This window comes from Polyodon spathula, chromosome 19 (assembly GCF_017654505.1).
Source record: "Polyodon spathula isolate WHYD16114869_AA chromosome 19, ASM1765450v1, whole genome shotgun sequence".
In the NCBI taxonomy this organism is placed as follows: domain Eukaryota; kingdom Metazoa; phylum Chordata; class Actinopteri; order Acipenseriformes; family Polyodontidae; genus Polyodon; species Polyodon spathula.
In genome coordinates, this window is record NC_054552.1 from 34,783,929 (window position 1) to 34,796,690 (window position 12,762).

At 44.6% G+C, this 12,762-nt stretch overlaps 1 protein-coding gene across 1 annotated transcript in view; it reads right to left on the reverse strand.

Moving 5' to 3' along the window:
- Positions 1 to 12,762, reverse strand: part of LOC121294410 (insulin-like growth factor 1 receptor) — a 77,285-nt gene that overhangs the window by 16,710 nt on the left and 47,813 nt on the right. Inside the window, exons 3-6 of the mRNA XM_041218078.1 lie at positions 3,970 to 4,279; positions 2,756 to 2,892; positions 2,242 to 2,386; positions 639 to 853 (exon numbers count right to left, since the gene is read on the reverse strand). Of these exons, the coding sequence (XP_041074012.1) occupies positions 639 to 853; positions 2,242 to 2,386; positions 2,756 to 2,892; positions 3,970 to 4,279 (807 nt within the window). The remainder of the gene's footprint in view (positions 1 to 638; positions 854 to 2,241; positions 2,387 to 2,755; positions 2,893 to 3,969; positions 4,280 to 12,762) is intronic.

The following is a 12,762-nucleotide window of genomic DNA, read 5'->3' on the forward strand; positions in this document are numbered from 1 at the left end:
AAGGGATTTTCAGACTAGCCTGTAACGACTTCAGCTCCAGGACAGAGGCATGTAGGTCAGATGAATGAGCACTTGCAATACCAAGCCGTACCTGCAGGCGTCAAGGTTTGCCGTCTATTCTATGGGGTTTTGTTTTCAATCTGATCTCTTTGTATACATGCCCTAAGGCAGTGTTAGTAATGCGATATGTGTTTTGAGATCGAAATCATCAGGTGACTATTACTATCCAGTTACGTTCCGTGCAACAACCCCTATCTATCTGTGAAGACACTGAGAAGAGTTTGGAGTTACCGCGAGGGTTAAACAGCAAAGACTAAAAGTACACAAGCGGTCTTTCTCCCCCCTGTGCTGTACAGCCCTGTGTTTGCAGCTCTCTGTGTCATCTGTGCACACACATGTAATGTAATGTCTTGGTATCTCTTTCCTGCTGTAGGTTCTTTCACAGCTAGCCTCCTCTGTGGCACCAAGTGAGCTGAAACAAGCAAACTCCATCTACCCCATGCAGAAGCAGCTGGTCACAAGTAAGAGATTTGTTCAGATGTCTATATATACCCTGCATTGCTCTGATCTAAATAAAGTGCTAGTGTACGTTCTACATCGTGCTGCTTACAACCCAGCCCCCCCTTCTCTCCACTCACAGGAGGCTCTCTCTCCATTGTTTCGGGGGTTCAGGTCCCCCTTGCCCTGCCGCCCCCTGGTCCCCGACACCTCCTCCATCTTGTAGATCTCGGACAGGCACAGCTTGGGGTTGAAGGCGAAGTACATCTTCCCTTCTCTGATGGTCAGGTTGTGCCGGCCCCAGTCCCACAGCTGCTGCAGGTTCTGGTTATCCAGCACATAGAAGGAGTAGTTCCTGCAGGCAAACGACAAACCTGAGCGTTAGAGACAGGACTGGACTGGTCAAGGGGGTGCGCAGAGGGGACCCCCATCAACACAGCATTGAATCCCAGTGGCAATGGCACCAGGAGAAGCCGATGCAGTGCAATCTGGGCCACGCTCTGTGTCGTCTCTGGCTTCGTGTTTTTGCTGTGAGTGTATTGTTATCCTGAGGTTTGGTTTCTACAGCTTGCTTTTCATTATGGTGGTTTCAGATATTAGGGCAGTTTGGAGTAGAGAGAGGGAGTCGATTGTATTTATTCAAGCAGTGGATTCGCTGCGTTCTTTGGAATTTTCTTCAACGTATTTCACAGAAACATGGAAGATCACCAACAGAATGTGCAAATCAACATGACTCTGTAGTACTGGACATACAGAGTACAGCAAAACTGAGCTGGGCAACATGAAGGAGGAAAGCAACATGAAAACAGCAGAGAAATGACAAATAATGTGTGTGTGTGTTTGTATGTATGTATGCATGCATGTGCGTATTATGCATGTGTGTGTGTGTGTGGGGAAAGGGGAGGGGGTTACAGACAAGGACACTTTCAATGGGGGTACTGTATCTAACAGGACTTTGTTCCATTGAGCCCTGTGGAATGTGAGGAATGCCAGCCCTCCTCAGACACAGCCTTCTGCCTGTAACTCTATCCTGGGAGAGAACAATCAGAGGGACACAAGCTTTCCCACGGCCCTGCGGGAATCTTGCAACATTGCCACTCTAAATACCATATTTCTTTAACAGCGGAGGCAATAAGAACGTTATGCTGGGCTGCAGTCCATACTAGCAAGCAAGTCTGTGTCTCACTTTGACATTTCAGTGTCTGTATCTCAGAACTATTTCCCCATATACTCCAGGAAACCTGTGACTGAATACATAATCATGGACTTGGTTTCCAAGGAAACCTTAATAAAAAGGAGAGATTTCTCTGAGAATGAGAAGCTCCATCTCCTCAATGCAGGAATAAAAGAACACCACAGATGAACAGATGAACGATGATCCTCCTCATCTCTCCCTTCAGAGCTATAAACACACGCGTTCCCTCCCCAGTCCTGACAGCACTGCTCAGCATGCTGCGAGACAGAGGCTTGGCCCCTCTTCAGACAGAGTGAATCTGGTGGGATGGGTTCCATTAAACCCCCCCCCCCTCCCCCCTTGCAGGGGCGGTGTCTTCAAAAGAATACTAAACATCATAGAACTACACAAACTGCCAGCTGCAGAGCATACAAACAAAGCAAAAAGTTTAAACACAAAAGCATAACAGCTACTGTAGCACTAAAAAGAAACTCAGCAGCAAGTTAACATTTTGAAAGCAAGCGTCTTTCTAAAGGAAAACATTGAAACCCCACCCCCGCAAGACCTACCCTTCCAGCCGCTGCTCCCCGTTGATGTACCGCAGGCTCTTCAGAAAGGACAGCGAGGTCAGTCCGTGAGAGTGGCGGATTTTCACGAAGCCTGTCACCGTCTCGATCAGCCCCATGAAGCTCTCCAGCTCCGAAGCAATGTTATCTGGGAGAGACACGAGAGAAGAGGGCTGTGTAAATCAAAACTGCAAATCAGCAATCAGTCAAAGACACATTCTCACTGCTGTTTCCCCATTGTCCTAACTCTTACTGGGCTAAAAAAAACTGCTCTGGAAAATCACTGAGGGTTTCTAACTAGCAGGAAAAATATTATTATAATATTATAATAGTTTCCTACTTATCTTTGTTCCACCGCCTTAGAATAAACATGGTTTAGCAACAGTGACACCTGGTGGCCAGATATTCTATCACATGACGTGAACTTGCACTGCCACAGTGTGTCACTGTTGTCCTCTATGGAAGCAGACGATCCTGCAGGGCCTCCCGTTAGAGAATGCCTCTCCTCAGTACTCACTGCCACGGCGGATGTTGATAACCAGGTTCCCCCCGATGACAGTGCAGCCCTTGAGGGACTGGGCCGTGTCCACGGAGTCGATGACGCTGGAGTCGCAGATCTTGTGGCAGGGCCCGTCACAGGGGCTGCAGAACATGCTGTGGGAAAGACGGGAGACAAGAGGGAGCCGTCAAGGACGCAGGCAGTGCCAGACAGTCTGAAGACCTTGAGAAGAAAACGCTGGCGGACCCTGCCACTGCCAGGCAGAACGCTCTGTCCATGACCCCAAAACAAAACAACATCCTCTTTCACCAGACAATGGAAGCACCTAGTGTAAACAGACAGATTCGTAATGTCTGTTTTTATGTAGGAGTTTAATTCTACAAGGCTACTGTTGAAAGTAAGAAATCGTGGGCTCTAAACATTATCTACAAATACCGTGTCTGAACTCTACATTTCTCACACCACATGCACCGCAGCCAAAACCTAATGCTAGAAAGGGGTTTTAAATTGTTGTGTTTTACTTTACATCTGGAGTGCAACTTTCCACAGAGAACCATAGAATACAACTTTTCCTGTACAATACCCATCAATCGAACTTCAATCTAATGCTATAGTTGAGTACAAAGAATCTCAAACAGGGTCTTTATCATCTGGAAATTAAGTCACAAAATATGATCTTAAATGGTTTATAAGGCACTGGCAGCTGAGGTAGCACTGCTACGATGAAGCAGCGCTTTCAATACCGGTAGATCCCATTGTGAAAGGATAAATGACAATGGTGTGAGATTATATATTCAAGAAGCCTCCTGTTTAAACTCCTAATGAAGAGAACAGAAGCCCCTTTATTGCTGTTATTGAAGCGCATTATTTGAGCTTTTGTGTGGAGGAGGAAGTGAGGAGATGCAAGAGGACACCAAGAGAAGCAACTATCGAAACGATCTTCACTTATTTTTATATAGATCATGTTATGAATATGTAGCAGTGTTGGGTTACCCCAGCTATTGGCAACATTCCAAGGAGTTTACCGACAACAGAGTGGCAATTCATCTATTACTTTCTAAACATTAAAACCATAAGGTTAAACTTACAAGTACTCAGCCCTTTCAGCTAATGCTTTCATCAGCGTACTGATTGAAAGAGTGAGTCAATATATTTGTCTGCTTGATTCAGTTTGTAAGTTCTACCTTAAAATAGAGCAGACTGCCCCCAGCCCCTCTCCCCTGGCCCCTCACCTCTGACTCTCGTTGCGCATCAGCCCAGAGGGACACTCCTGCACGCACTCCCCGTTGTGGATGACGAACTTCTCAAATTCGCTGGGGTCAGCGCCGGGCACCTTGGCGCAGAACTCCTTGCTGACGCAACGCCAGCCCTCGAACTTGTACGTGTCAGGGGGGCAGTTGGGCACGCAGTGGCCCTCGTGGTAGTAGTGGAGGCAAGCCATGCACGCCGTGTCGTTGCCTGGCACCGTGCAGCTCCCCAGGCACTCCGGGTGACAGCACTTGGAGTCCATGCATGCCCGCTTCTCACACTCCTCCGGGCAAACTGCCAAGACAGGAGAGAACTGGGATGAGAACCTCACACGTCTCCTTGAGACCCCACAGATACTCACCAGAAAAAAAGGAAAACTTGCAACACAATAACAAACTATGAAAGTTATTCAATGTTGTCAAGAACTGCAGTCAAAATCATTACCAAACAATGATTGCATTCAGGTCTTTGGTGGCTCAATAACGTAGCTGTCTAGTTCGGTGCCTCACGATACAGTAGCGGTGGAGAGTAAGCCATGGACTGATCGAATGTTTAAAAGCCAAATATACTGCACACAAATACACCAGCAAACAGCACAGCTTCATTTGGGATTAATACTTTTATGCCTTTAACTGATGAGCCAATGCAAACCCTCAAGTGAAGAAGCAGATGACTGCACAGCCCAATTTGTGTTGGATTAAAAAAACAGAGTTTCCCAACAATACGCACGTCCTGCTGTCCTGCAGTAGCAGCATGTCGGAATGCCAGCACATTATATCATTGCAACATCCAGAACTATTAAACACTCAATAAATCCAAAGACAAACGTTTCTCAATGTCTAAAATGTGTATCAGGACGCGAGGAACAAATTATTATTATAATTATCATTATCATTATTATTATTATTATGTCCCACTGCGTGCTGCCAGCACCCCCACAGCCCCGACTGAGTGTCTGCAGACAGTACTGTTGAGGCCACTCAGTCTCAGCCCTGTGTATGTCCTCATCTGATCTTGGAAGCACATTCTCAGTGAGCGCACTGAGCGAACGCACTGCACCGCTGCATCCACGGCCTCGTTCCATGCTCCAGCCTCTCTGGCCAGTGCTGGCAGCCCAGCTCCGTGGACAGAAGCCGCTGCGGAGTACCGAAGGGGTGAAGGTTATCGAGTTGCTCCACAATGCCAGTCTGAAACCCTCCGATCAGGGGAACTGACAGGTCTTCCAAATTCACAGAACTCTCCGTCTCCTAGCAACCAAGCCCTGGCACTACGCCTAGCACGCTCCGGGCGAGCCAATGGCTGCCGGAATGAGGAGGAAGATGCTTTAATCATGAACTGTTCTAACTACACAGATATTTACTTCTGAGAACCAGGTGTGTCATCCAAAATGACTTGCTCGTTTATTTGTATTTAAAGAGACAAAGAAAGAGTTACAATCTTGGACATGTACCCAAAGGGGTCTCACCAGGCTAGCTGGAGCAGAGCTTCTTGTGAATCAGATCTGTGCAATGTCCTCAATGCAGGGGTAGTACAAAACAACATTCCCAAAAATCAGCTGCTTGCTTGACATTCCAGCGCAACCTGCCAGCCCCTCGTCCCAGCCCCGCTCTCCGTCTGAAGAGGACTGAGCATTTATGCAACGCAGTGCTATTTCCATTCTCCTCTGCTGTATGCGCTGCTACGCAAGACATTGTGGGTTTTCACAAGTTGCAGTAGGGGCTCGCCCCCACAGGAGCAGCCTGGGAGCCAAGGGATCCAGCCCCAAGTGTGCAGGCTGCTGGATGGATGCTAACGGGACCCGAGTGGAGATGACAGCACAAGGGCTGTGCTCTTGACGGTTATTAGTTTCATCTACAGTACCTTCCCTTTGGTCACCATAATGAGCTGTCCATCTCCCGATCCCTAGACGATGATGATTATCATCATTATTTTTTTTTTAAATGTACAAGAGGCACTGTGAACTGTGAATCGCCTTCAGCTGAATGTCTGTGTGGGTGGGACACAAACAGCTGGTTTAAAATTAAAATCAACATTTTTTTTTCTTTTTTTATTATCCTTTTATGGAAATACCACTAACTGCAGATACTTGAAGCCTCTGGTGAGCACACTTGTACCTTAAACACTTCGTCAGGCTCACATTTAACTCCAACACCATGTAAGGGTTACATGAAACGCACCTTGACCTCAGCAATATAACAAGTCATTAGTTCCTGTTCTGGCTTGCTCTGTCAGACAGCTCTCTGCAAAAGGGTTGTTTCTCTATATAGAATAAGTCACATTCCTTGGAAAACATCTTCTCTAAAAATAGCAGGGTCATTCAAGTACAGATTAAGAGAGATGTTTACTGTTCAATGTGTCTTACTCTTTCAGTGGGCTCCAATGATAACACTGTGCATCTTCAAATACAAGAACAAAAACACCAATTCATGTGAACAGGTTTTCTCCTGGGGGGTGCGCAAGATATTAGTGTCCAGCTCCCTGGGGCTGTGGTGTTTCAGAGACCACACACACACACACGTCAGAAGCATTATAAACTAGAACTCTAGTGACCCAACATCCATGGGGTCAAGCCCACTGTTTTAACAAAAAAAAAAACACTAACAATTTAATTTTCCTCTTGCAGCTGAATCAAAAAAAATCTTCCGCAGTCTGGCTGGACTTGAGGTTTCTAATGAGGATTTAGATGAAAAGAGCCCCTGCGTTGAGATTCAGGGGTCTGCTTCTTCAACACAAACAGCACTCTGTCTCTGTCTCTCTCTCTCTCTGGGCTGAGCCGCTGACCAGGGAGGGCTGTTTACAAAACAGGGAATTCTGCTGCATAAAGCCAATTCAAGTTCATTTTAGGCTGCAGACGAGGACTATTAAAAAGTGTTTAAACATCTTAGTGAAAAAGACACTCAACACAGGAGTACTAACCCTTCACTGCCAGGTAACAAGTTGATTTGAACCCCAATGTAGCTGCTGTGTGTTGAATTCCTGCCTGGAAAGCATCAGAACGTGTTATTCTGTGCTCACAAGAAATGAGCCAGACAGACATGGCGGGGATGCTGTGTCTGAACCATGACCCAGATCCCAGCGAGCAGGCAGGAAGGCAGGCAGGGGCTGTGTGATTGCTTGCTGTTTGTGATGCTGGATTACTGGAATCACGTGACAGCTGTCCTCCCCTCCCCTCCCCACTTTCTGTCACAAACAGCTCTGACCTAATGTGGAGACGCTGAAATCTCAGAGCCTGTGTTTGACTGTTTCTCCGGTTGTAAATCACACAGCGAGTCTTAAAAAGGACGAGCCTGACTGGGCTGCAGGTGCTTCCCCACTGTATCTGAACACTTGACAAGCACAGAGACACAAGCAATTTACTCAGGGTTTTGTGTGATTTGTTTTGTCAAAATGACTACAACAGCAGAGGCAGAAAAACAATACAGGGATGGAAATAAGACTGCATAGCAGTTCCACCCATTCCAGGTTTTACTACGAGCTCGATTAGCCACAGTGAACAGGTAGCAGATGTGTCTTATTAAATTCATAGTAAACCCAGGGATGGATCAAACTGCTATGTAGTGGGAGCCTTATTTCCATCCCTGCACAAATACTGTGCAAGTTCAGATGTCTACTACAACGATCTCCATTCGAAAGCTTGCTTTAACAGAGATGTTATCCATGCCCTGTCCCTTTGTCGACAGAAGCCAGAAAGAGAACGATTGTACTGTGGGGCCACCCTCCCCTGAATTAGAGACACTATGAAGGAAATCAAAAGGTTTTGTTTTTTGTTTGTACTGTGTTTTTTTTTATTATTTTTTTTATGCTATGCAAGATAGTGGTTTGGGTGAGGCTTCTCTATTCATTCTCATCCTTGTGATCACAAAACTGCCCACAGAAACCTACTATACTTGAAAGACTGTTCTTGTATGATGTTGCAATAAATACAGCACGGGTGTTAAACACTTACAGCAGAGCTGTGTTTGGAACATCAGACTGCAACCACAACAAAATTAAATGAAGGATCAAATGAAAAGCAGCCCATTCTGCATGGCGCTCTGCCCTGCTGTACCAGCTTCTCCACACCCTCGGGACAGCAATCTTTGTTTTGTCATTTTCACAAGGACCCTACACTCTTCACACGCCACGTATCTTCCAGATCGCAGAAGAAAGCACCCGACGTGCCAACGAGACAGCGCTGGTATGTGGCGGTACCTATGATCCTGACTGCTTTGATTCCTCCAAACTTAACATGTCCTTCCTCCTAACAAGACTGCAAGAAGAACCCTTTGAAACTGTAACAAGACCAAATGGCAAACCGTTCCCTTCGAAAAGAAAGAATAAAGCCAAGACGAGTCTTCACAAATAAATCTGGAGAAGCCGAGAGACTGAGTCATTATTACTCAGGAGTTTTTGTGACTTGTTACTGCAAAGGGTGAAAGGTGGGAGTTTTCTTTGGCTAAAGAACCATCACTTTATTTAAGAGATAAGTGTGAGGTGCAGAGAGCACACAAGGAAATGACACTGTTCCAGGGGTACAACCTGAGAGTCGACAATCTTTACCAGCAGGAGAGACCGTCGCCTCCAACTACAACACTTCGGATATTTAGCCTTACCGGGACGCATTCCAGAAATTATCAGAAGTATTTCCTTCTGAAATGACTGATATACTGTGCGATTCTTTTTTTATTATTTATTCGGAGGGTATATTTTTGTTGCTGTGTTGTTGTTGAATTAAAATAAACGAGTATGTGTCAAGCATGCTGTTTGTCAGTTATTAACTGAGCTACACCACACACAGTAAACTGACCGACTAAAGGGTTACCAAAAGCAATCAATCGACCTGAATTATGGAACAACCTGCCCATCACAATTACAGAAGCCCCTTCAGTCAATGTCTTCAAGTCTAGACTAAAAACCCATTTCTATAGCCCAGCGTTTCCATCCAGATGAGCCGATATCCTCTTGCCCCCATATTGTTCCTACTGTCTTATATTTATTTTATCTATATTAAAATCATATTTTAATATATATATATATATATATTATATATATATATATATATATATATATATATATATATATAATATATATATATATATATATATATATATATATATAGATTGTAATGTTTACTGTTGTTCAGTAATATATATTGTTTTTGCCTTTGTAAAGCGCTTTGAGGCGACTTGTTGCAAAAGAAGCTACATAAAAATAAAACTGAATTGAACTTAAACTTGTGAAGTGCTCTCGATGAACTAAACCTGTGCTCACAGGTCCACACTCCTGTGTGTTGGTAAACTGTTGCTGTTTCCAAGAAAGGCTGCAACTTGAAGAGGCCTCAACATAACACGGGCAAAATAACAGTCATTTAAATCACATACTGCACAGACAAAATACTACCCACAGAATACAGCCTACTGAATCATTTCACTTCAAAATAACGAGTTAGTTAATCATAAGTTAGTTCTTATCTTTACTGTAAACACCAGTATCATGAGTTTAAAAAAAAAAAAAAAAAAGTTATATACTCAAAACAACAAAAAAACCATCAGCTTTTTACACAGCAATTAAGTACGCGCTTAAACATGTGTATTCATTATACTTGTTTGTTTGTTTGGAAAAGGGCGCTCGTCTCAGTGTCGGTGACCTTAAACATACGTTCGCATCGTCAGACCGCTGCGTAGAACTTAAAAGCAGCCGTATGAATGTTGCTTTATATAAAAAAAAAATGCCGCAGTTCCGATCCAGTCCGACTGCAGGGAATTCCGCTCCGTGGATTCCAACTTGCCCCATAGCGAGCCTCTGCTATCGTTCCAAGCAAGAACAGCGCATTGTAATGCGAAGGAGAAGTGACTTCAGGTCATGCAGCAGAACCAGGTCCAGGGCAGATGGAAAGCAGTACGCGCCTAGTTCAATCACAAGCTTGCTTCACAGTCTAGATACCGTCCCTTCATCTTACACACATTATTACAAATCATTTCGCCTTGGATAGACCCGAGACAAAATGTAACCCATCTGCTGAGCACATGCTATATAAAATCACGCAGATTCACTGCGTTTTCACAATGTTGTGTACAATTAAACTGTCAGCTTGTACAGTCTTTACAAATACATTTTAATGCAATTCCAATTGTACCGATGCAGTTCTTAAATTGGTGACAAATAAAAAAAAGAGTTATTTCACAATGAAACAAGAACCCCTTAAACTGCCTGTGTGTCGCAATCCCCGTATTCGTGAGGTAAGCAGACGGGGCAGCGTTTTGAGTGGGATTTGCCGAATGACAGTATGTGCGCATCTGTGTGATTTGTAATTGCACTAGATGCTGAGATCCAGGGAAAAAACAAAATCGGGGAGGTCATGATATTATAAGGCATTGAAGAACCTCAATCGAAACAAATAGAAAAGAAAAAACACAACATACACGGTAAAATAGCCAAACCGCCAAAGACAATATTTATCCGTTAGATGCTTTTAAAATAAATTAAATTTGTCTGGAAAACCGCCAATCTGGCGGCGCTGTCACTCAACTGTCTGTGGAAATATGGGATTTTGGAAAAAGAGCAGGGAGGAAATGAAACCGGCCAATGGCAGGGACGGGGCGGGGGTTCCGTGGTGATTGACACGCTATTGAGTCTCAGAGTAGAATGTGGTAAACAAGTCCTGCAGAGTGAAGAAAGCGGGGGCCAGGCTGGAGGGGGGCAGTAACCATGGCAACGGAGAACCCCCGTCCTTCTGAAACCACTGCAGCGAGTCACACGGTACCAACGTGGCATGAACCCAATAATAACACATATATCAAATCGGTCAGTCCAATAAACAACAATCAAACCTGTCGTCACAGAACAGTACTACTGAACTGAATTAACCCTCATCTCTACTAGGCAGAGATGAATCCACAATCCTACGCAGATACTAGCGGATTTAAATTCTTATGCGGTTTTTACATGTGATATTTATTTATTTCTGATTGTTTCCAGTTTTTTTGTGTTTTTTTTTTAAATTTTAGAAATCCGCGCATGATCTGAAATTGATCAGTGCCCCGGAATACCTGTCTGCCGACGCTCTGTGCACAGCAGCAGGGAAATTCAAGCCATTGACATGAGTACAGACAGTGTGTACCAGCGGTGTTATATAAGATTAGATCCCACTCAATTTTAGCAGCATGGTTGCTTACAAATTCCCTGCATCTTTTGAGTGTGTTGTGGCTATTTGTGTGACGCACATGATTGTCTGAGAGACAGACAGATAAAGTTTAACAATGGTGCAGCACTAAACACCCGTCATACTCAATAAGCACAAACAGTCACAACGTCTGTATTCGGTATAGTAAGGATTTCAATCTATATTTATTGGAAAAAAAAAAATTAACACCAAATACCACTATTATTAAAACTGCTGCCGTTTTATTTAAATCACACATACATTTTATGATGACAGCTGAAATGTACAACAAATAAAACACAGTGCATAAAAGATGATGAATAGGGCTGGATGTGAAGTTTAAAACTATTTTAACAGCACAGTTATTAATAGCAATATACAATAATCTCCCAAATACAATAACACAATAATTACACACTCATTGCAACAAAATGTCATACTTTTTCATCAAAAAGTCAGTGGATGGAAAGTCTCAATTGTAAACCAGTTCTAAGAATTAAGCTCTTAAGTGTCTTTCTTGTAATCTAATCGGTTTAAGCAAACACTACAAAACGATGTCAATCGTATTCAAAGGCAACGTCAGAAGGTTAATAACACTCAGTTCAGCTTTTTCATACATGGTCGGTGAACTAAACAGAAATGAACAGCCTTTACGCTGAGTTTTGGAGAAGCCACAGACAGCAGTGCTAATCTTGCACACCCCCAGATTCCCAGGTTCAGGTTCATGCCAACGGGGGTCTGGGAGACAGGGGTTCCATGCCTGAAACCTCCCAGGCATTAGCTGGTACAGCGCTAGCACGCCTTTCCTAATTCGTCTTTGTATCTAAATCACTTCTGACAGCACAGGAAGCAGCTCACTCTTTAATCTTTATCTCTAGTGGTTTGATCCCATTGACCTTTATACCCCTGCCTAGATGAATCAAGCTTGTGTTTTTGTAGTTTTGTTTTTTATTCTGAACATTCGCTTTGCACCCAGGGCCTGTGAGCTGCTTAAGCACAGTGATCAGTGTTGATGTTACAGGCAGCCCAGCCAAGCCGCGTCGCAACAGGCAAGGTTAAGTAGTAGGTACTAAAGCAGGATTTTTTATATCATATTACTTTTACAGCCGTGGATGGTCAAGGAAGAGCAGTTTACAAACCCCAGCACAGCTCCTAAAGCTGGAGATAAGCCTTGCTGAGGAATGTAGCCTTTGGTACAAAGAAATCAAGATTGTTAACAGCATCAAGCCACAGGCCTGTGAGGAGAGGCGGGCCTGTTATCCACAATTGCAACATAGGAATCAAATTATTAATTGCAACATGCAATAGAAAACTGCAGCGACTTCACTGTGTTTCCTGCAGACTGCGTCGCAGTAATGGAGTTCCTAAGAAATGGCCCAAAGGAAGAGAAATGCAAACAGGAAGCATGCTTGCAATTTGTCTAATCCAAGCACAAATCAAACCCTCCCAGTCAGGCACTCCGCCCGCCCGTCCGAGTGCAGGCAGGCAGGCACTCCGCCCGCCCGTCCGAGTGCAGGCAGGCAGGCAGGCACTCCGCCCGCCCGTCCGAGTGCAGGCAGGCAGGCAGGCACTCCGCCCGCCCGTCCGAGTGCAGGCAGGCAGGCACTCCGCCCGCCCGTCCGAGTGCAGGCAGGCA